This window comes from Calidris pugnax, unplaced genomic scaffold (assembly GCF_001431845.1).
Source record: "Calidris pugnax isolate Ruff unplaced genomic scaffold, ASM143184v1 scaffold162, whole genome shotgun sequence".
NCBI lineage: Eukaryota > Metazoa > Chordata > Aves > Charadriiformes > Scolopacidae > Calidris > Calidris pugnax.
In genome coordinates this window covers 687,308-711,333 of record NW_015090900.1, presented here as the reverse complement: position 1 = coordinate 711,333, position 24,026 = coordinate 687,308, and the positions used below count along the sequence as shown (strand labels likewise).

General features: G+C 54.1%; 1 protein-coding gene across 4 annotated transcripts in view; it reads right to left on the bottom strand.

The window, feature by feature from the left end:
* Nucleotides 1-4,584: 4,584 nt before the first annotated feature.
* LDLRAP1 (low density lipoprotein receptor adaptor protein 1) overlaps nucleotides 4,585-24,026 on the bottom strand; it is a 29,192-nt gene continuing 9,750 nt past the window's right edge. Inside the window, exons 5-13 of one of the 4 annotated variants that reach the window (XR_001412797.1) lie at nucleotides 21,928-22,070; nucleotides 19,915-20,027; nucleotides 16,705-16,819; nucleotides 13,495-13,567; nucleotides 12,971-13,054; nucleotides 10,872-11,002; nucleotides 9,165-9,199; nucleotides 7,252-7,551; nucleotides 6,582-6,697 (exon numbers count right to left, since the gene is read on the bottom strand). Coding sequence is in view for 3 of the 4 variants with exons in the window: in XM_014948701.1 (XP_014804187.1) it covers nucleotides 6,553-6,697; nucleotides 9,165-9,199; nucleotides 10,872-11,002; nucleotides 12,971-13,054; nucleotides 13,495-13,567; nucleotides 16,705-16,819; nucleotides 19,915-20,027; nucleotides 21,928-22,070 (839 nt within the window). In the remaining variant the exon portion in view is untranslated. Of the gene's footprint in view, nucleotides 6,698-7,251; nucleotides 7,552-9,164; nucleotides 9,200-10,871; nucleotides 11,003-12,970; nucleotides 13,055-13,494; nucleotides 13,568-16,704; nucleotides 16,820-19,914; nucleotides 20,028-21,927; nucleotides 22,071-24,026 lie in introns of all 4 variants that reach the window. The other 3 variants (XM_014948701.1, XM_014948702.1, XM_014948703.1) reach the window with 3 other exon arrangements.

Here is a 24,026-nt window from a genome sequence, read left to right as displayed (position 1 = left end):
CCCTTTCCCTCTCCTCTTCCTCTTCTCTTTCCCCTTCTTTTTCCCCTTCCCCTCTACTTTCCCCCCATTCAAACCTGAATTTACACCAGCTGAACTCGACAGAAATTCTCCGGTTTCACACGGGATAAGCAGGAGGCACTGACTTGGATGAGAAAGCCTCGTATGAAGTAAGGATTGCAAGAGCAAGCCTGAAACCCTCCCTGTCTGGGTAATGAAGCGTGCTGGCAGTTATTAGGTTTAGATCTTTCTGTAGGCAGCATATTGATGGAGAAAGTGCTGTGTATACAGTTGTTTATTTGCAAAAAAAAGGTAAAAAAAAAAAAAATTCTATTAAAATCCCGCACCTCTGGGACTGTCTTTGAAAGGCATGTGATGTGACTCCAAGAGAGAAGTGATCAGCCTGTAATAATTTAGATGTTCCTGTTGCTATGGAAACTTTCTTTTTTTTTTTTTTTTAAAAAAAAAAGAAGCATACCATTGTAATTTAAATTTCCAGTAAGAAAAAAAGGTAGAATATTAAAAGTAATAAAAAATGCCAGAGACATAACTGTTTTATTCTTTACTGTCAGTTTTACTTGTGCCGTGACAGTATATAGAAGTGATAAAATTGCCACGTCTGAGGAGATTTAGGACTTTTACACGTTTTATTACATTAATTAGACCTGGGGCTCATCCATACCAGCCTGTGAGACAGGCAATAGCCCAGTGACAGGCCTGGTGCTGGGATGTCACATTAAAATTCATGACACAGAGCGGGGAGAGGGAGGAGGGTTGTGGCTAAAAACAAAACCTGACAAGTTTGGGGGCTGTTATGGCAAGATTTGGGTCGGGAGATGGAAACACAAAGGTAGGAGCCAAACAACTCCCTGCAAAGTAGCCTCATCAAAGCTTTTAAGCACAAAGCTTTGCCCCGAGTGGTGTTCCCATCCAGGGGATCATTAAGGGCCGAGACAGAAACTCCTGCTGTGGTTTGATGCTCTGCTGTGGTTTGCAGCCAGAGCGTCGGGGAAACTCAGCCCTGGGACCCTTTTCCTCCCGTGCGGAGGCTGGAGCTTGTGCTGGGGAAGAAATCCCTGATAGGGATGGCTGGGAGGGTGAAAAAAAACCCTTGGAGGCAAAAAGTGAGAGATCTGGACCTGAGTCTGCAGAGCAGCCGGAGGCTGGAGCTTGTGCTGGGGAAGAAATCCCTGATAGGGATGGCTGGGAGGGTGAAAAAAAACCCTTGGAGGCAAAAAGTGAGAGATCCAGACCTGAGTCTGCAGAGCAGCTGGTTTGAAAGGAGGGGAAGAGGAATCCTTAGGGCATCAGCCCCTCTGCCCGGAGAGACACCGTCTCGGTGATGCTCTGGGGGTGTGTTTGCTGCTGATAGCCCCAAACAGAAACCGGGATGGCAAAAGTTTGGGCCAAAATTTTGCTGCTGATAGCCCCAAACAGAAACCGGGGTGGCAAAAGTTTGGGGCAAAATTCCACCCCTGGAAGTGTTCGAGGCCAGGCTGGATGGGGCTTTGAACAACCTGGGTTGGTGGGAGGTGTCCCTGCCCAGGGCAGGGGGGTTGAACTCGATGATCTTTAAGGTCCCTTCCAACTCTAACCATTCTATGAAACAAGGTGCCTGGGGGATAAATTGAAAGACAAGGAAGGTAGCAAGGTTTTTGGTATCTAAATACTGTTTTTCTCACCTCGTGGTTCAAAAGACTCATGTCAGGGAGGAGAAGGCAGCAGAATTACCCTCTCATACTGCAGCGTAAAGTGGGTGGCTGTCTGATTTCAGCCATGACCAGTAACGTTCCTACCCCGTTACCTCAGCCAGGACAAGAGTCTTGGCCTGAGTTTGTGAGTTTTAAAGCCAAGCTTTTAAATTCCATATTTCTCCCTTTTGCTTATCTTTTCCAAGCTCCAAGTAGCAGCTGGGCGAGTGAGAAATCACAGGAGTCAGCAGGGATTTTGGAGCCAGAACTTGACGGGGTTGACGTTCCACAACCTGACTCTTCCCCCACCATGACATTTCCTCCTGGAGGGTGAGGAGCAACCCCCCGAGGTGGGAATGGGGAGGTTGGTGATAATCCCAAGGTGGGAATGGTGAGGTTGGTGATAATCCAACCCGAGGTGGGAACGGTGAGGTTGGTGATAATCCCGAGGTGGGAATGGTGAAGTTGGTGATAATCCCAAAGTGGGAACGGTGAGGTTGGTGATAATCCCAAGGTGGGAACGGTGAGATTGGTGATAATCATCAGGCACAACCCGAGGTGGGAACGGTGAGGTTGGTGATAATCCCGAGGTGGGAACGGGGAGGTTGGTGATAATCCAACCCGAGGTGGGAACGGTGAGGTTGGTGATAATCATGCCTGGCTCCAGGAAGGGCAAAGGGACTGGAGGGAGGGCTGGAAGGCGGCAGAGTCCCTGCCAGCGAGCGCAGCCGGTCCCTGCACTCCCACACTGGGTTGGCTGGCACGACCTGGCTCCTGCAACTCCTGACGGCTTCCAAAATCCCTCCAGGGGGGAATAAGGAATGAGGATCCAACGGCAGCGACACATTTCTGCGCTCACAGCTGGGACCCACAGCTTTCCAGGCGGGTTCATGCCCCCGGGAGATGCTCGATGCTGCCAAAGGTGACCGGCGCCAGCCGGGATGGAGAAGGGCCGGGCTCTGGCTGCCGGCGCCGGGCTGTGGGCCAGCACTGGCCCATGGTGGCACGTGGCCCCGTAGCCGAGCTCTAATCCGCTTTTCTGGGCAGAGCAGAGGGTCCCTCTGGCTCCTTTGGCCCAGGGAGCCGCTGAGGAGCCAGGAGTGAGAAACAATAGCTGCTGACACAGATCAGAGCCCAGCGGAGACGGGACTGAGCGTGTGTCCAGCATGAGAGGCCGGTGACAGTAAATTAACCAGCACTTGGTCATTAATTACCTTCTACCTGCACATTCCCTGTGCAACTGCTTCCCATCTTCCTGCGCTTCCTACAGCTGCTTTCTGGCTCCGGTTCTCTGGCCCCGTTTCCACTCCTATCATCTCGGAAGGCTTCCTCTTCCTGCAGCTCTTAATGACTTGACATCCCTTCTTTTTGTAAAGCCAGTATTTCTTCTCGGAGCCAAGAACCAGCTGGAGATGTTTGCTTTTAGCAGGGAAGAAAAATAACAACCAACCCCCAGCAACCCACAACGCTGTTTCCCATTATCCTTCCCCTGGGCTTTAGAGGAGAGGTGCTAAATAAATGAAGTAATGCAATATTAAGACTCCCTCTGTCGTAAGCGGTACCCGCTAAATTGCTCCCAGTCAGATGCTGGCTTCTTGCTAAAAGGACTTTAGAGCCGAGGGCTGGAAGCTGAGGCCCCACTCACTCATGGCTCGTTAGTTCTCTGGCCCCGTTTCCACTCCTATCATCTCAGAAGGCTTCCTCTTCCTGCAGCTCCTAATGACTTGACATCCCTTCTTTCTGTGAAGCCAGTATTTCTTCTCGGAGCCAAGAACCAGCTGGAGATGTTTGCTTTTAGCAGGGAAGAAAAATAACAACCAACCCCCAGCAACCCACAACGCTGTTTCCCATTATCCTTCCCCTGGGCTTTAGAGGAGAGGTGCTAAATAAATGAAGTAATGCAATATTAAGACTCCCTCTGTCGTAAGCGGTACCCGCTAAATTGCTCCCAGTCAGATGCTGGCTTCTTGCTAAAAGGACTTTAGAGCCGAGGGCTGGAAGCTGAGGCCCCACTCACTCATGGCTCGTTAGTGACGGGTAATTTCATCACCTTCTGGCCCCGTGGTCACTGGTGGGGGCTCCCGGGTCGCCCCGTGCTGGGGACAGGGAAAGCTTCTATGTCATCCCAAGCCCATGTGGCATCTTGCTCTGCTCCAGAATCCAACGGGGCTTGTGCTGCCTCTGCAGGAGCCCAAAGGGACCCTGGTGGCACACGCAGGTTAAAGCCCTTTCTCAGCATCCCTGGATGAGTTTCTCCACATCATTCCTAGGAGCAGTGGGGTGAGCTGGTTCCTGCAGGAGCCGCTGGCTCCGAGCTGGCATCCAGCAAAGGCAGGAATCACAGGGGGAGGCTGAGTACCCAGGGCAGCGCCGGCCTCCCGGGGATGTTTTTATTTAAAAGGCAGCTGTACAAATTAAAACTCCCCCCCACGGGAGAAGCGCTTTGCATAGCGACTCAGGAACTCTATCAATTAAGAGATTTGGGGTTTTGATGTTACCACCACCGCGTTCACCCGCAGATGAGCCCGAAGCACCAACCTCCCTCTTCTCATCCCGTCATCCCTGTCCCCAGAGGCCAATCCAGCGACGCAGGGGCTCAGAGCAGAAGGGAAGGTGGTCGTTGTCCATCCCTCTGTGCATCCCACCTGGCCATATCCAGTCCTGTAAGCCTTTTCCAGAGGCAGCACTGCAGGGTACTACCGACCTGCTGCCACCTTCCCACTGGATGGTGCTGGGAAAAGTCTTCTGATGGACACAAACCTCCTGTGGACATTTCCAGTCACTCGCTGTTGTGCGTCGAGGGAGATGGAGAATTCAACCAGCTAGAAATACAAAAACTTCTACACATGAAAAGGACCACGGTAAAAGTCAAGTGACCCAGCACAGACACTCCAAAAAATGGTAGACGTTTTATTTTCCTCAGTACAGGTATTCTTTACAGCAGAAGGTTTTCTTAAAAAACTATATACATAGACATATAGTACTGTGCATTTCGGTATATGCTCCTAGAGTCTCGAGAAAAGGAGAAAGATCAACCTACAGAGAAATCCTCACGGTCCATTCCTGCGACCCAAGCTCTTTCCAAGGAGGATCACCCCTCGCCGGGGCTGGGACGAGGTGCTTCCCACAACCACTTCTGTGCAGTTTTGGTGTCCCTTATGCCATGGGTTCACGTCCCTACCATGTGCCTCTGTAGCACCAACAAACTTTGAATAATTCCTTCGATCGCGAGAGACTGATGCTACACACGAGATCAAAGAAGTCACGGGCAGGGTAGTTTCAAGATGTAAAATTGCTTTAAACACAATTTTGCCAGATAAACAGAGCACACATTTTATTAAGAGACACGATGACTCAGCTTCACAAGTCCTCGACACCTTCTCACAAGAACACTTAGGGAAAAAATAAAAATAAAAAATCAAATCTAAGTTAGAGTCACTCAGCTGTTTCCTAATAAATTCGTACAGCTGACAAAGAGGTTTTTATTTTTTTTTCCTGCGAGCAGTTTTAAGAGAGTTATAAAGAGCTATCTGGGGAATGAATTAGTGTTTCAAAACCAAGTTACAAATCTATAAAACAGATTAGTATACTTCACATAAGGCCACAAACACTGCAAACTGTCAGTGCGACTATTTAGGATCATTAAACTTAATCTTTTAATTAGCATAAGCTTTATACCTCCATTACTTATTGCCAATTCCAGGAGCTGCCAAAGACACTTCCCGAGCTCCCGGGAGAGGTGGCTGGGGGGGCGGGGGGGACACAGGAGCCCCCCTTGTTAATTGAACATCCAGGTATCGGTCTGGCCTAATCCGATTCCCTTCGAGTCGTATCGAGTGAGCGACGACCAAACGGTCCTGAGACAGTAAAAAGGCACGCACGGGCAAATCCACTTAGAGGAGCTGAGAACAGAGATCTATCGTGCTGCTGGGGAACCCACAACTTCCAACCCCCATCAGCAACACTAATTAATTGTCAACCCCCACTTCCCCCTGGTGGTTCTGCTCTTAAAGCCAACGGAGCCTTGGTGTCCCCGAGTCGCATCAGGAACGGAGCACGTGAGCGGTCAGTTTTGAAACGGGTCTGCAGCATCGCTGGGTTGGGGTTTGGTTTGTTGTTGGGGTTTTTTTGGGTAAATAGCTTGCGAAGAGAAGTTCCAGGCACTGCTTACCTTGACAATCCGGACCATCGCTTTCAGTTTTGAGTTTTAAAGTGCAAAACTTTCAGAGAGTCTTTGGGTTAAATAAACAAAAGCGTCGATTCCCCCCAGGGAGCTGGTGAAGAAAGAGCCGGGACACGGAGGGGAGATTGACAAGTGTGAGAGGATCACGGACATTCCCAACAAAAGCAAGATCTCTGCCACCTCTTGGATTTTAACGCTGGGGGCAGCTGCTGCCAATCTCCTCCCCCTGCCTCGGCAGGTGATGCGTTGTTCAAGAAACAGTGGATTAGTAACAGTTGTGCTGGCAATCGCCTCTGCATCTGCAGATCTTTGTCTAGAAAAGTGTACACAGAGAGACTTTGGTGTTGCATAGTCTTGTTTTCAGAGAGGAACAGGCACTGCTGAAGGTTCTTCCACGGTCTATTGCCACCTAATACTGTAGATGCCCTACACACCTTCCAATAATATATATATGTAAACTGTAACGGCTATGAATAAATATGCTCAAGAGCATCTCGTGGTTTAGATAAAAGCAAGGTATAAAAATCTGCATTAGATTTCTAAAGCTTTGGTCTAAACTGTGCTGTAACGTCAGCTGACTTGGTGAAGAGCCCTCAGAAGGGTCCCCTTGCGAACAGCACCCGGCACGGCGTGACTCAGTCCACGGACTTCTAGTGGTTACTCAATTCGACGTGTTTCACCTCAGAACATGAACAGATCGTCCTTCTCGCCCGCGGTGGAATCCATTTTGTTCCAGTCCACAGGTGAGAGCGTCTCCGCGCTCTGGATGTCCTGAGCCGTCAGCCCCGTGTCGAGGACGTGGGGGTTCGTCCTCGACTGAGCCAGTCTGAGAAGGGGAGAGAAACACAAATTAAGGACACCCCATCCCTCCAGCTCACAGCCCGGATGCTCCCTGCATCCCTACTGCCCGACCCGAGCTGTGGGTCCACATTTCCCCATCCTCCAGCTGAGTGAAATAACTCAGTCTGGGGGGGAAGCTGGCACATTCCCAGCTCCTTCACGTCTCCTGCAGCTTGGCTGCTGGTTTATCCCAACGTTTCCCCCACAGGCATCCAAGGAATTTGCAGCCTGGATGTCCCGTAAATTAATGGTCTGGGCAGAACAGCACCAGTTTCCTCCCCCCCAATGGCGGGTGCATCGTTTACCAGGGTCTTATCTCAGCATAAAGGCTCCTTGGCCAAAGGAGCAGCCTCCCTGAAATGTCTCTATTTCCCCTCAAACTCCCCAGCCCAAGCGTTTAACTCCTTAAGACACAACAGGCCTCGGATGATGCTGAAGAGTCCCCCCCCGGGGTCAGCTTTAAAAGGTTTTCATCCCAACCCATCCCAGCCCTTTGGCAAAACCTAACAAGCCCCAGTTTGTTGTTGTGTTATTAAATACCTCCCTGAAAACCTAACAGCGCAGCATCCATTCTCCCAGGGCCGAGAGGTTAACTCAAATATTTGGTGTTTCATCCAGGGGAGGCACGGCCTGGAATAAGCCTCGGATTAAAGCCGCCGCCGCGCACGTTTTTTTAATAAAAAAGAAAAACGAGCAGCCGTGATGCTGCGGCAGGAAGGCTCTCAGAAGCATCTGCCTCGGCGGACGAGCAGCCCAAAGACTGAGTCACCAGAAGGCCAAGGGGGATGTGACAGCTCGGGTGTCCAGCAATGCCAAACAAAAGGCCACAACCAGCATCATCTGCTTAATTAAAAGTGGAACGAGGAAGAGAGGTGAGGAAAACAGACGACGTTAAGACATAAATTCAAGCGGCCCCTTTATGGACTTGGGACCCGGCTACCGGGGAAGTGGAAGCTGTAAATCATTCCCAAGAGCCAAACAAGGCACCAAGGTCTGTTTCCTTAGGGCTGAGTGTGTGGTTTTTGTGCTGCTGCAAAGCCTGGGGGAGGCTGGTGGCTCTCGGGGAGGTGACGGCGTCGGGCTCAGTCCTGGTGCTGCCCAACTCCTTCCATCGGCACCTCCCGGCTGGAGGAAGGGTCCTGGCAGCTCTCTGAGCCTGGAGCATCAGCACCCACGGCACCTCTTTGCCCAAATTGTGGCCTCCACAGCCCACGCTGCCCACACAGTGGTAGGGTGGCTTCGTGTGTGCTCACCTGGAGGATGGGACCCATGAAAAGTAGAGCTGGAGGACAGGCTGGGAGAGTTGGGGGGGTGAAGCCTGGAGAAGAGAAGGCTCCAGGGAGACCTTAGAGCCCCTTCCAGTCCCTCAAGGGGCTCCAGGAAAGCTGGGGAGGGACTCTGGATCAGGGAGGGGAGCCATAGGAGGAGGGAGAAGGTTTTTACACTGAAAGAGGGGAGACTGAGATGAGATGTGGGGAAGAACTTGTTTGCTGTGAGGGTGGTGAGAGCCTGGCCCAGGTTGCCCCGAGAAGCTGTGGCTGCCCCATCCCTGGAGGGGTTCAAGGGCAGGTTGGAGGGGGCTTGGAGCAAGCTGGGCTGGTGGGAGGTGTCCCTGCCCAGGGCAGGGGGTGGCACTGGATGGGCTTTAAGGTCCCTTCCAACCCAAACCATGCTGTGATTCTACCATTCCCATCACCCCACAGAGGCCGTGGTGAGGACAGACAGGAAAACTCATCTGAAACAAACCGGGTTTGTTTAACATTGCTGGAGAGCTCGGTGTGTGTGTGCAGGAAAGCTCTGATTTGGGTTGGGAAATGAACTGAGCCACGTGAAGCTACAGCCACGAACTCAGAACATGCCCAGGTGCACGAATCCCACGTGGGCACATCAAGAGTCGAAGCTCTGATTTGGGTTGGGAAATGAACTGAACCACGTGAAGCTACACCCACAAACTCAGAAACGTGCCCAGGTGCACGAATCCCACATGGGCACATCAAGAGTCAGGCTGATGCAACCACCCTGCAATGGTGATGGTGGAGCAGGGAGGCTGCTGGTTTGGGGACAGATGGGAACCAACTCCCAGGGTTCATCCAAACCTCACAGAGGGAGGAGGAAGCATAGACACCCCGTGCCAAAAGCTGGGACCATGGTTAGCACAGGGGCTGGAAAGAGCAGCCTCAAACCACCCTGGCAAGCAGGAGTGGACACATTAACTGCTTGGGGAATTGAATTCCCTGTTACAGACAGCCTCTCTCCATCCTTAAAAGGTTGTCAAAATATTTGGCTTATCAGCCAGCCTCCAAGCCTATCTTTCAATTAACAGCTGAGGCACTGATGGGGCAGCTCCCTAGGTCAGATCACGGAGGCTGATTAGATTAGAAGCCTTATTAAAAGCCAGTCACTAGGCTGGTCCCCGGGTGGCGTGAACTTGTAAAGGGAGTTATTAGAATTACCTTGAAAACGCCTCGTCGAGACCATCATCCATTTCCTTTTTTAAAGAGATAAAAAGAGAGAGAAGTAGTTGCTAAGAGAACGCACCAAAGTGTATTTAGAGATCCGGCTCTGCACTTGAGCACGAAATACATACATACATACATATATATATACACTGACTTGTGAGTGCCTAAAGCAACACTCCTCTCAGTGCTCTGACTCCTGGGGCAGGTTTTATCTCACTTTTATCTTTTATGCCACCCCAGGACAAGCCCCAGGGTATGAGGCGTAACTCCAGGTGGCCCAGGCTTCCTCAGAGCAGGTCCCAGGGCTCAGGTGAAGGATGCTGCACTCCCCTTGCTGCCCCAGGGATGGGGCAGGGGCTTGGCCCTTTCCCACCATCTCCAAACCAGGATAATTCCACCCCACCACCCGCTCCAGCTGGATCTGGCCCATCAGCTGGATGTCATCCCTCTCTGGGGTTAACCATGGCCCTCGGTGCTTCCAGCTCCCCACCACGTGCCGAGGGATCCTGCTAAGAGGAGGGACCAGAACAGAGCTCGGGAAGATGCTCCAGGCATCCCTCAGGGATTTTCTGGATGAGGAACCCAGAAAGCAACTCTGCAGCAGCACAGATGGAACCTGAGCTCCTTGGAAGCAGCTCTGGGATCCTTCATCTCTGATCTGCTCTTATGGTTTCCCAGGGAAAGCCTCTGAGCTGCCTGGGGGAGAAAGGTTCCTTGTGCAGGAAGATGGGCTCTGGGCGAGGGCTTTGCTACGGCCAGACTCGACTATTCCCAAAATCTTGTGATGTACTCACAGACTTAATGTAATATGTAAAGTATGAAAACTCTGTGAGAAGGGAGGGATCGGAGAGTGCTGATAAGCCTCCAGGATTTGGTATGACTTAGAACTGATCTTCAGGTTTAACCTGAAAAGCCTCAAGCTCAGACCCGGCAGACTCAAGAAAAAGGCTCCAGGCAAAGGCCTTTATCATTCAATTCTCCAAAATTTAGCACACAGTGCGTTTCCAGGGAGGGCACGTGGTGGGGACGAGGTCCCAGGTCAAGTGGGGCTTCAAAGATCGGTCCCAGGCCGGTTGGTGACACAGCACTTGGGCACAGAGGAGGCTCCCCAATGGCTGCACACCCAGGCAAATGGTCTGGGTCATTATTTTTCTATTAGTAATCCACGAAACAATTAAGCCAGATGACTGAGGACATTTTAGAGAAGCCATCCATGCTCACACAATCATGATACAGCCGCAAACAAGAACAAGGGAAAAAATAAAGAGTAATAACGAACATAAATATAACCTGGTTTTAGTGAACAGTAAACAAAAGCCACCAACTTAATGATTTTTTTCCTCCTGAAGAGAGCAGTGAGGTGGTCCCTCAATTAAGTGACAAACCACTGAGAAGTGCTGCTTGAGAATAAGTAATATTCAATTATCTGACAGCGGCGTTTCTCGGAGCGCCTCACCATCCCCATCATTTATTTATGGAGCCTGAGAAGAGCAGGAGACACTCCAACACTGAGCGATCATTTCAAGTAGGACATGGAAACCCAACTCACCTGGGCATCTCCAAAACCCTGCCTGAAGGGCTCAGCCCCCCAGAGCTCCCCGGGGCGGGTTTATCAAAGAAAAAGCCCCCATGATGGGACCTGGAACACATGAAATGGAGGTGGCATCTCTCCCCTCCCCGGCCGGGCAGACACACACTTACCCACACCACGTTGTTATTTACGGAGGAGCTGGGCCCAAAGATGCTGTTGTCTAAGTGTGGGGAGTTTGTGCTGCTGGTCAGGGGCGATTTGGCAGGATCTTCTAAATCCAGCAAGTTCCCTGTGGCTGCTGCTGTGAAGGGAGAGGAGAGGGAATGAGGCAGGGGAGGGGAGGACAGGGATGACACGAAACCCAGCCTTTTTGCAGTAATCACTTCCCCTCAAGAGGGGAATGAAAAGGTCCCATCAAATTCTTTCAGGATGGCCCCAAATTTTAGCCCGGAGGAGCTGCAGTCACTGAATTTTTAGAGTTGGAAGGGACCATAGAGATCATCTAGTCCAACTCCCCTGCCAAAGCAGGACCACCCAGAGCTTGTCAGAGCATGTTACTCAGGAGCATCCAGGTGGGTCTTGAAAATCTCCAGAGAAGGGGACTCCCCACCCTCCCTGGGCAGCCTCTTCCAGGGCTCTGCCACCCTCACTGTGAAGAAGTATTTCCTCATATTTGAGTGGAACCTCTTCTGTTCCAACTTGTGCCCGTTGCCCCTCGTCCTCTCACTGGGAACCACTGAAAAGAGTCTGGTTCCCTCCTCCTTCAACCCTCCCTTGAGATGCTTGTCAGCATTGATAAGGTCTCCCCTCAGCCTTCTCTTCTCCAGACTAAGGATTACCAGCTCTCTCAGTCTTTCTTCATCAGGGAGATGCTCCAATCCCTCCATCATCTCTGTTGCCCTACACTGGACTCTCTCCAGCAGTTCCCTGTCCCTCTTGAACTGGGGAGCCCAGAACTGGACACAGGATTCCAGTTGTGGCCTCCCCAGTGCAGAGCAGAGGGGAAGAATGACTTCCCTTGACCTGCTGGCCACACTCTTCCCTACACAGCCCAGGATCCCGTTGGCTTCTTGGCCACAAGAGCACACTGCTTGCTCATTGTCATTTTGCTGTCCACCAGGACCCCTAGATCTTTCTCTACAGAGCTGAGACATCCCACCCCAGCGTTGGCCTCTTGGCCACAAGAGCACACTGCTTGCTCATTGTCATTTTGCTGTCCACCAGGACCCCTAGATCTTTCTCTGCAGAGCTGAGACATCCCACCCCAAGACATCCCAGCCCCAAGGTGGGAACAGACCCTGGACGATACCTCAGCTCAGCCCATCCATCAATTCAGCTTCTTACAAAGATGCATCATTATTTCCTAGGACCCAGGGCAAATCCTGCACTGGGTGAAGACCAGTTGACAGCTCGGGGGCTGCTGGTCTCCCGCAGGCTGGGTCGGTCCAGGGAAGCCTCAAATCCTCCCCATCACCCCGCAGTGAGGGCAGAGGCAGCAGAGCCCCAGCTGCAGAGCATCCCCCAGGCAGATGCTGGAGCCCAACCCTACACCCGTGCCAGCCCCGGGCTTCGTTTCTCCTGATGTGCCACCGCTTGTGACAGATTCCTCCAGTCCTGGCCCTTCACATGAAGAAAGGAGATGTGCCACCCTGGAAGGAAGCCCGGTTTAATGCTCTTTTCCTCCGTGCCAAATCCTCTTATCTCCACGGCCAGCACGGAAGAGAGATTAGCCTTTTGTCCCACTTCTCCCCAGCTTCACAGCCCGCATTTCAGAGGCAGCAGAGGACCACGAGGAGGCACTGAATTAGGAGGGGTTTTACTATTTAATTGCTTTATTTTCACGCACCTCTCCTTCCTTAGGGGAGCTGGAGGCAGAGTGGCACCTGGATGTCCATCTCCTTCACCCGATGGGATGGCAAGTCTTTTGGGTCTAAGGCAGCCCCAAAATCAAGCTCAGGGTGTGCAGGTCCACGCTAAGCCCGTAAGGATGCTATGGCCAATTTGCCTCGGGCAGAATTAAAGAGGTTTGGGGTGGCAGGAGCTGTGTAGGAGGGGCTGCAGGAGATATTAAGGGGGAGATGGAAGGACTTGTCAGGTTCTTCCTCGCCCTTCAGCGCTCTGCTGAGGGCAGTATCTCCACTCTGACCAAAATGTTGGCTCCTTGCTGGTCTTCAAAGCCCTGCCAGGAGCCTGCCCCGCTCAGGGAAAGCCCCACAGCCCTCAGGCTGTTCCCCATCCCCAAAGCCAAGCTCTGCTGTTGGTGACTTACGTGTGTCAGGGTGGGCAGGGGCTTCCGAGCTGGGGCTGCTCGTCCCTTCTCCTTCCAAGATGGACCTTTCCCGCTTCTCCTTCTCTGCAAAAGAAGAAGAGCCCGTCACTGCCCATGGATGCTCCCTGCAAGCTTTTAGGGAGGGGAGACAGCTAGGATGCTAGGATAGGCCACCAGGTCTCCTCCACCCACAGCAGCCCAGGCTCTGGGTGCATTTTATAATCTTGTGGAAGGTGAAAGCAAAAAAACCCCAACAGCGGCAGAGCTGAGGTAGCACAGAGCAAACACCAGGTCCTTCACATCCCACCGGCCAGACAGGAGTGGGGCCAAAACTCAGCTGGATTTACAAAGCTGCTGAGAGAAACCTGGAAGACGCCTTAAATCACAGCAGAGTTTGGACCAACTTTCACAGCAGCCTGGAAATTTGAAGGGCGAGGGGAAAAGGCACTTGAAAGCTGGAAAAAACCCAAGGTCATCCCTTGAACTTTCACATGAGGAGCGGGAAGAGGGGAAAAAAAACTCACCTTCCTTAGCTGCTTGCCAGAGCTCAAATGCGATTTTGAAGGCCTGGGCTACGGTGAGGGTGACTGCTTGTGCCTGGAAAGACATCGGTGAGGCAGCACGTTAATCCTGGAGTGGACTGAAATCGTTTGGAGGTGTTGGTTTTTGCAGATTGATGTTAACCTGGATCCAACCAGCCCTCTGCTCCGCACGCTCCCCACCGGGCTGGGGAGGGGGAATCAAATATTGGTGGAACAGAGACCAGCTCCGTGCAGCACACGCAGCTCGTTGTAGATGTGTCCTTAGGGGTAATGGGAAGATGGAGGTGGCAGGGACAGGGCTGTCACAGCCATCACGCTGATGGACAGGGAGAGAAGAGCAGCTCCCCCCACACCTAAGCATGATCTAAACAAGCGCTGCACAGTCCCAGGCTTGTCCTCATGGTTCCCTGAGGGACGTGGGTCCACACTCCAGGGCTGAGCATCACCCATCCAACAGCTCCCCCCACACCTAAGCATGATCTAAATAAGCACTGCACGGTCCCAGGCTTGTCTTCATAGCTCCCTGAGGGATGTGGGTCCACACTCCAGGGCTGAGCTGAGCATCACCCACCCAACATCCCTGGAGGGGTTCAAGGCCAGGTTGGATGGGGCTTTGAGCAACCTGGTTTAGTGGGAGGTGTCCCTGCCCAGGGCAGGGGGTTGGAACTCAATGATCTTTAAGGTTCCTTCCAACCCAAACCATTCTATGATCCCAAAGGATAGCCCAGGACAGATGGCTGAGCCCTGGACAGGCCACTGTTGGCCCCACCAGTGCTGGGGAGGGATGTGCAGAGCTGTGGTCCATCCCCCCAGCACCACGCACGAGGATGCTCCAACTGCAGAAGGTAAAATGCCAGGAATTTGCAGGTCTCTCCAACAGGGAGCAATCTCGGAGGCAGGACAAGAGAGACCCCAGGGTCTCCCCATGGCCCCCCAGCACTAAACTGGGGTCCCACTGGCTTAGACCAACAGCGTGGGTTTGTTTTACAACAGCCAGGGATGGAGCAGGAGCAGGGACACCTTCCCCTTCAGTCCCTCCGTTCCTCCCCAAGCCGAGAGCTCGAGCAACATTAAAAAAAAACAAAAACCCACCGCCTTAAATAGCCCGAGTTGCTGGAGATGTATAAATAGTGACATAAATGCCAGTTTCATTAGGAGAAGGCATAAGGAGAAGAGCAGGGACACCTTCCCCTTCAGTCCCTCCGTTCCTCCCCAAGCCGAGAGCTCGAGCAACATTAAAAAAAAACAAAAACCCACCGCCTTAAATAGCCCGAGTTGCTGGAGATGTATAAATAGTGACATAAATGCCAGTTTCATTAGGAGAAGGCAGAGCTCATGAGCAGTTTAAGTGCGAGGAGATAACGAGTAACACTCTGCAAGGCTGGGGCGCCGCAGCATCCTCCAGGCGTGAGTTTGTTTTAAGAAGTTGTGAACTAAACAAACCCAAATCTGGGTCCGTAACCCAGGGCCCCCGGCAGCTGGGGGGGATGGAGATGTGGGGGGAGCAGGAACGGAGCACCAGGGTCCCCCAAAAAGCCAGGGAGGGGGCGAGGAGACCCAGCAAACCCATCGCTGCCAATTAAGCCTCGCAAAGCCGGAGAGCTCATTTGAATGTCGGAGCTATTTACATCTTTGATGGAAGTGCAAACGCTTTATGGCAAAAACTTAAATATGGTAATTAAGTATGAAACTCCTCACAGCTGTTTACAATTTAAGCTGTCACATCTGAATCAAGTTTAATAGACCCAGCTACCGTTGAGAATTACCCATGAACTAAAAATATGGACTAATTATATGCCCGTGACTGGTAGCTGTGCTCACATTAAGGGACCCTGCCCTGGGGCAGGGACGGTCCCTGGTCCAGGAGCAGGACATCACCTCACCAGCACGACGTTCACGCGTCTTAAATTCCTAGTTTTTGCCACAAAAGGCCTTGGAGAACTTTATTTGGAGGGAGAGGCACCGAGCTGATGTACCACTGAGATAATTCTTTTAGCGCTGGAGAGATTTAAATTTTAATTTGCCGAGTGAGGCTTATCTTTGCCGTGCAAGGATGGGAGAGCACACTGAGAAAAGGAGAGACAACTTGTAGCTTCTATTATTCTCTCCCCGGAAAAAAAAAAAGAGCAAGCCAGGAGAAGTGCAGAATATTAACAGAGCTGCCTCGCTCTCCGGGCACGGGGATGCTCCTGAGGACCCAGGAATTGCTGCACCGGGATGTACCGGGGGGGAACGGCTCTCGGGAAGTTGTTTCCCTGCAGATCCAAGATGTCCCACTCCCTGCTCAGGGAAGGATTTCTTGGGCAGAGGGATCTGACCTGCCCTTCCTCTCCCCTAAAGCCCCTTCCTGCTGCGGGGAGGGGGCTCAGCCCCAGCTCTGTCCCCACTGGAGAGACCCCCAGGGTTTTCCTTCCCCCATTTGCAGCCAGTGACCCGTTTCTCTCCCTCCCCAGCTGGTTCCCTGCCCATCCTGATGCACTGAATCAGCAGGAAAAAGCCCCACGAGCGGGTTCAAAGCAAGAGCCAGAGACAGTTTTCTACACACAGGTCTCTGCCCCGACCCCAACAGGCAGCGGGGTCCCCCTGTGCTGCTCCCACAGGGAGGACACGGCCCCGTCTGCAAAGACGCCGCTAAAAATTGGACAGGGGAGCTCCAACGGCAAGAAGTGGATGGAAGCCAGGGCAGCCAGCCCAGAACCGCTGGCTAAATGCCTCCCCATCAACGAGGCTGCCTCTGGGCACCTCGCTGCCAGCCTCCCCAGGGACCTCCCCGTCTGCCAAAGCCTCTCCCCTCCCCGGGCTCAGCCCAGGAAAGCTGATGCTGAGCAGGGAATAATCCCAGCAGCCAGGATGGCAGCAGGGCAGGGATTTTTTCAGGTGCCAATGCAGGGCCAGGTCCTCTCACCCCCACCACAAACCTTGGGGTGAAAAGGCTTTTACCTGCAAAACAATGGGTTGAGTCCAGCCCGGAGCTGTGCCCACTCAAGAGCTGGGCACTGGGAGCATCACTGGGATTAAACACTCTGTGGTGATGGCAGAAGGAGGGTGGGTGCTCCCCCAGGACCCACGGCTGGGGCAAGGAACCCCCTGGCTCTAACTAAAGGTGTTATCTCACCGGCACAGCCCCCTCTCTGCCTCCTCCTCCTCCTCTTCCTCCTACAGCCACATCCCCATTTCTTCCTCTGGACTGACCATTTTCCGTTTGGTACAGAGGAAGGCATGGCACTCCAGGTTCTCATTGAGCTGGTTCTGGGCAATGTAGGCAAACACTTTATCGTGGATCTTGTCTGCCGTGCAGTAGGATATCCTGAAAAGACAGAACGAAACGTCTTGTCCGGGGCACTGTGAGCAAAGGAGATCAACCAAACCCCTCCTCTGACCTGCCAGCAAGCACCTCCCCAGGGCTTCCAGCTCTGGGACCAAGCAGGGAAGGCAGAGGGAGCAGAGGAGCGTTACCAGGTTTGAATCCAACTCCTTCCCAAAGCAGGGGAGTCGATGCCACCGGTTTGAGGGTTAAGAAAAGCCCAGAGCAACTTCCACAGCCACCACATGAAGCACGTGCATCACACACAGAGGCAGGAGAGAAGAGAAGATGTTTGGCCTCGTGGGAAAGGAGAGGTTAGAGAAGGTGAAGACTCTGCGGTGCGCCAGCCGAGGACTACGCCTGACAAACACTCTGTCTCCAGAAGAGAGACACCAGAAGGTTTTCCTTGGAGGATAAGCTCACAAGAAGAGAGAAAGACTTCTTCTCAGCCTATGATTTAATCCTGAGGCTCAAACTAAGGAAAAAAATTGATGCAGAGGTGTCCAAGAAAAGCTGAAATTCAGGCTCTGGGATCTGCAGTAGCAGATGCACGGGATGCTCCGAGACCCCTGAGCACATGGAATGTGGGGAAGGAGGCTTAGCCTCCTCCATGAGCATCCCCAGGATGGACGTGTCTCTCCCAGCCCCTGAATGGGAGAATTCCAAACTCTGAAATGCCAAACAATGCTCTGGAAGAGCAACAGGCTGATCTGTCTGGGATGAGCAGGCTGGGACCGAGAGCTCATCTCCCTTCTGCAGGGCAGCAGGTCCCTCAGCATCTGCCATCTCCCACGGGTCGGTCCCTGCCAGGAGCTGCAGGACTGAGGGTCTCATCTGAAGCCAGAGAGCACAGGTTGGAGCAGCCTCAGAGGTTTAGTGCAAGGCAACAGGCACCAGCAACGAGCAAAGCCCCTTCCCTGGGCACACCATAGATCCCACAGGTGTTAAGGAAAGAGAAAACCCGAGGAGAAAGTGGGACACTTCAGTGAAAGTTTCCCCGTGACCCCACATCGCCCCTTCAGCTCCCGTTCTTGCAGGGAAGGGACTGGAAGGTCCCAGTTCCCAGCAGATGCTGGGACAAAGCCATGGGAGGTCATCTGCGCAGGCGCGTGGCCGCCTTCCAGCAACCCCAAGGGCTCAGCTCCCATGAATTTCCAGGGAAAGGACAACTCTCACCCATCTCTGGGGTAAGTTCAGGACAGAGGCCTTTGCAGCAGCATGTTTGGGGACAGTGGCTGCATTTTAGCTGTGACCCCCACCCCCCCTTCCTGCCCAAGCACCCGATCTGGGGTGAGAGCTCAGAGCTAGCATCTCCCCAGTGAGTAGAAAAGCCAAAGAGAAGACTTGAAGAGGTGTTAGAGGAAAGCCCTGGGACCTCCACGCTCACAGAGCTGGGAGATGACACCCCCCACGCACACAGACCCCAACTTTTTGACCCACAGCACCAGCATCTCCGGGGAGCAGCATCGGTCCCCACGTCAACAGCCTATTTAGGATACACTGACTTCAGCCCACTGAACCAAGGGCGCTGCCCGGGAGGAACAGCTTTATCTCTGGCTGGTACAGCATCTGGGCAGAATTTCAGGCAGCATCTAAAAAAACCCAGCCCCACGGCTCTGCCTGCTCCTGCTACACCAGCCAAAGAGAAGACTTGAAGAGGTGTTAGAGGAAAGCCCTGGGACCTCCACGCTCACAGAGCTGGGAGATGACACCCCCCACGCACACAGACCCCAACTTTTTGACCCACAGCACCAGCATCTCCGGGGAGCAGCATCGGTCCCCACGTCAACAGCCTATTTAGGATACACTGACTTCAGCCCACTGAACCAAGGGCGCTGCCCGGGAGGAACAGCTTTATCTCTGGCTGGTACAGCATCTGGGCAGAATTTCAGGCAGCATCTAAAAAAACCCAGCCCCACGGCTCTGCCTGCTCCTGCTACACCAGCGCTGACCCCATCAGCTCTGCTCTTTGGCAGGGCTTTATCTCCCGGGCTCAGCACCGGTGGCCACACGTGGCTGCGTGGTTTGAAGGGGAGAAAAGCAAGCGGGTTAGTAACCTGGTTAGAGAGAGTCCCCCCAACCCAGCACCCCCCCAGCAAAGGGGGGCAAGAGCAGCAGGCGAGGGACAGAAGCAGAGCATGGGGGATGGAGAGGGAGAAGGAGGAGGAGAGGGAGAAGGAGGAGGAGAGGGAGAAGGAGGAGGAGAGGGAGAAGGAGGAGGAGAGGGAGAAGGAGGAGGAGAGGGAGAAGGAGGAGGAGAGGGAGAAGGAAAGCTCTGCTCTGCCAGACCTGCACCTCTGGAAGAAACACTTGCCAAAGCCCAAGGAGTGGATGTGGGATAATCCATCCTCACCCTCCCCACACTGGTATTGGGTCTCAGTGACTGTCCCAGCCCTGATCTTTGTCACAGAGCAGCCAGGGAGGGGAGGGCATCCTGGCTCCAGCATCCTTGCCCACTGGGAGATGCTCTGACCTTCCTCCGTGCTCAGCTCTTGCTGTCACCCTGGCTGCTTCAGTGTTTCCATCATGCACCTCTGGAAGAAACACTTGCCAAAGCCCAAGGAGTGGATGTGGGATAATCCATCCTCACCCTCCCCACACTGGTATTGGGTCTCAGTGACTGTCCCAGCCCTGATCTTTGTCACAGAGCAGCCAGGGAGGGGAGGGCATCCTGGCTCCAGCATCCTTGCCCACTGGGAGATGCTCTGACCTTCCTCCGTGCTCAGCTCTTGCCGTCACCCCGGCTGCTTCGGCGTTTCTATTGCCAAGAGCAGGCAGTAAAGCCCCACATGGCCATGGAGTGCAGTCTGCACACACACCCCCCACCTCCAGGCTCGTCACACCTTTCCTTACCCCCAGCTGAACACTGACTGCATCAGACCTAATTTTACCTTAAATTTAACAGCCGCCTCCTTCCCCACACCTCTGTAAGAGGCGATGGCCAGCGAGGTGTCACCTCAGGCTGGGTAGGGACCAGAGTCTGCCCAGGTGAGGGGCAGCACAAGAGGCTGTGACACCAGCACGAGGGGCTGTGACACCAGCTCCTCACCCTGTCAGGAGCAGAGGGGAACCCTGGGGACGTGCAGCCCGTGACCCACCTGTATATGGAGACATTCTCAATCAGCTCGTTGGTTCCGCTGTCGTTTAACACGATCCCTCTGGGCGAGACTTTCAGAGTCACTTTCTGCAGCTTCTTGCCACTTGCTTTTGCCTTTGGAAGGAGAAGAGGGAGAGGAAAGTTACAGGCTTTGACCACGGATACATCCAAAGGTACATAAGCAGAGCGGAGACTCCAGGTAGGTGCACCTAATAAGCATATTAATAGCACTCGTTAGTACTAGAGACCAAATTTACTACCAGGTGTGATAAGGCACTCATTAAAACTTTTCCTTCCCTGAAGCAGTGATTTTTCCTGGCGTTAATGAGACAAGGACACACACCCTCCACCCCACAGGGAGGTATTTCCAGCCCAGCACCTCCATGAAGATCTCCCCACAGCCGCCAGCACGAAGCAGAGGCTGCTCCAGCCGAGTTCTGTGAGCTCTTGGTGAAACCCTGGGGGGGTTTATCTCTAGGGCCAGCTCTGGACCAGGGGGGGGACACCAACAGGAAGAGGGGAGAAGGACGGTGCTGCAGGATGTCGGCTCCCAAAAAGCTGGCTGAACCCCAGTGGAATAGCAAAACATCCCCCACGCCAAGGGCAGGACAGCAGCTTAAAAGGTAACTAGACTTCTAAGGACCACTTTCTCTTATTTACTAGTCTCTAGTGCTTTCAGGCTACATTCAGCTCGCCGCCCAGCTTCTCCCTCAAAAAAATAAAAATAAAAGTAGAGAGCTAACTCGCTGCAGACCCGGATCCTCAGCCCTGCTCCCTGGGGATCTCGTTTGGGCTGTATCCAGCCTGGCTGGCGGTCGGTCCTGCCCCTCCAAGGCTTTTATTTCAAGGCTCTGGCTCGGGAAGGGCTTTGCCAGCAGCTCCCGTTTCTGCAGGGAGGGATGGATCCGTCATTACCCGGCGCAGTTCCCCACCCCATTGAGTTTTACGGCTGTTGACTGTACGATCGGGTCTCTGCCTCGTTCAGTTTTATAAGGGCTTAAAGAAGCGTTAATTTTACTCAGAGCCCGGTGAGCAGGGGCTCTGGGGAGGCTCGGTGCGAGAGGGATGGCTTGGAAATGAGTCCCTCCTGCATCAGAGGTTACTGAGGGAGGGTTGGGTGGGAATCTGGGAAGCAGAGCGAGCTGTCCTGTCCCGATTAAACCTCCAAATCCCAGGAAGGGAAACCCAGGGCTGTAACACCAGCTCTCGGCCATGCACTGGCTGAACTCACACTGCTTTTCCCCCATCTGACAGGCTGAAGGAGCTGGGGTTGTTCAGCCTGAAGAAGAGGAGGCTCCGGGGAGACCTAATAGCAGCCTTCCAGTACCTAAAGGGAGCCTACAGGAAGGCTGTTTACAAAGGCCTGCAGTGACAGGACAAGGGGCAATGGCTTCAAGCTGGAGGGGAACAGATTTAGACTGGAGATGAGGAGAGGGTTCTTCACTGGGAGGGTGGTGGAGCACTGGAACAGGTTGCCCAGGGAGGTGGTTGAGGCCCCTTCCTTGGAGATATTCAAGGAGAGGCTCGACGAGGCCCTGGGCAACCTGGTCTAGTTGGGGGTGTCCCTGCTGACTGTGGGGGGGTCGGACTAGATGGCCTTTGGAGGTCCCTTCTGGCCTGGGCAATTCTATGATTCTATGATCTTGCAAGAGGAGGGACGGCCCTGGAGAAGGCTGATTTCACCAGGTCAGTGGGTTCCTTCCACACCCAGGGTCACCCAAGCTTATCATGGTGAGCCAGAGCCCAGACGTGTCACACCAGTTGTCTGCACCCTGCCCCAGCCACAAGCCAGGGCTGGTCCCAAGGGCTTCCCAGTGCTGCTCTCTGCATTTCTACCTACACCACCAGATGCCTCCTCACCCCTGGAAGGGCTGGACCTGCCATCATCCAGACACCCCGTGGCCTGCAGATGGGACAGCTCTGCCTCCAGACCTGTTGGCTTTTGGAAGTCCCCCCAGTGACAGACCTGTATGACCAGCAGGAGCCAGGGCTCTGCCCCAGCACGGACACTCACGGTGGCCACGATCCTTTTGACGGCGGCCGCAGAAAGCTCCTCTCCCTTGGGCTGCTCCACCAGCGTCATGCCCATGTACTTGAGGCTGAAGAGCATCCCTTCCAGCAGCGTCTCACGGGTATCCGTCCAGTTCTCCGGGAGCTCTGGAGAGACAGCAAAGAGGCTCTTGGATTCCCAAAGGCACAAAGGATTCCCCTTGCCAAGCCCTGAAGGAAGGTTTGGGTAGGAGCAGGGTGTTGGTTTAGCTACTGCCCGGCCCCCTGTGCCCGAGCAGCTGGCAAAAGGGGACAAAAGCAACCCCCCAAATTTTTTTCCACGAGCCACAGCAAAGAGTAGTGACCCTAAAGGGTCCCATCAGCTCCTCAGTTTAATAGTGAGTGCCCAGGTCCACCCCATAACCAAGGGGACCCTGAGCATCAGCCCCAGCCTGGAGCAGGGAAGGGCTCGGTGCCACCCCATGCCCGGCAATAACCTTCCCCTGCACTAACCATCACCTTCCCACAGAGGCTAAGAGGGGATTTGCCAGGAGCTAAGCCCACGCACAGCTGCAGGGACCCAGGTGATGTGCTGCCACTTGCTAAATCGGTCACCACCAGCCCCCAGGAGCCCATCGAGGGGGGGAAGCTTCACCAGGGAGAGGTCTCTGCTCTCCCTTGAGATCGCCAAGGAGGCCACCAGCCTCTTCCCTGTGGCACGCTGGGGTGGGTGGGAAGGAGGGTCCAAAACTGGAAGTTGGGTGGATATTTCTAAACCTGAAATTACACTGTGGGATCCGATCTAATCTCCAGACACGGAGCTGGTAACCCAGGATCTGCAGCTCTCCTGTTTAAGGAAGATCTTGCTTTGAGCAGGAGGCAACAAACCAAGGTGCCCCACGGCCCCGGGGGAGCAACGGGGCTCCTGGAGAGGAATATCTGCTCGCTGCAGACAAAACATGGCCCTGAAGGCTTCTCTGCTCTGTATTCAGCCTCCAGGCAGCGGGGCCAAGCTCTGCAGCTCCCTGCAAACCTGGAGCAGCAGGGACTGGGGATGAGGAGAGGTGCCCCTGGGGTAACCCCCGGTGACTCAGCCTCCCGGGGAAGGCGAGATGGCAGATAAGCCATAAATCCCTGCACCACTCCCTGCGCCGGGCGTGGGTGCCGAGCGGTGAACCATCCCGGTGAACCATCCCGGGGCTGGCTGAGGTGGAAGTGACGGAAGGTGGGTGGGTGGGAGACAGAGAGTTCCTGGGAGAGCAGGGACCCCGGTCCTGACACACGGCAGCAGGTCCCAACCCTGGAGATGGAAAGGAGAAACCAAGGAGGGGAGGGAATGCTGCATTCACCTCGCATCCCAGCTAGGAACAGAGGGTGAGAGGGAAAATCCGGGGTTTCTCCAAAGACAAGGGTGCTGCCACTGTCCTCCCACCCTCGGTGGCCAAAGCTGGGTGAGGACACTGGGGTGGAGGGCAGCTTGTATACGACCTGCCCACCCCCTGCCTTGCTCGCCAGGCACAGCACGTCCTCCCCCCGGTGCCGTACCCCACACAGGGCAGTTCAGGGCCTCACCAAGGACGGGGGGCCCCCCCGTCCCGAGCACCCCACACGGCCTGGAACGATGCTACAGCTCGACCCGGGCTGGGACGGAAACAGGGGTGGTTTAAGCGGGGCCACTGAAACGCTTTCAGAAAGGAAGGAGCAGCTGAAGCAGCACAGACAGACGGACGGACGGACGCCCCACCGTGCACCCCGTTCTGCACCGCTCACCACCACCACCTCACCCCTGGGTCCTGCCCCCCAGCCCCTCTGTATCCTACAGCCCTTGGCCATTAATCCAAGCCAAAAAAAAAGGTGTAACGACACCGGGTCAGTCTCATCAGATGAATAAAATCAAGAAGTTTGATCTCGCCCGCAGGAGACAAGGGGTGCAGGCAGGATGAGGGACCCCCCCGCTGCCCACCGTGATGCTTGGGGCTCCATGGCAGGGTAGGGGTCAGCCAGGCTGGTGTCCCCCCCCCTTCCCTGGTCACAGCAGCAGGACGCCTGGCAGTGGCCGAGTGGCCACTTGCCATGGGGCTATCGATCGTGTGTCAGAGCCAGCGGTGGGACGAGGCCAGAAAC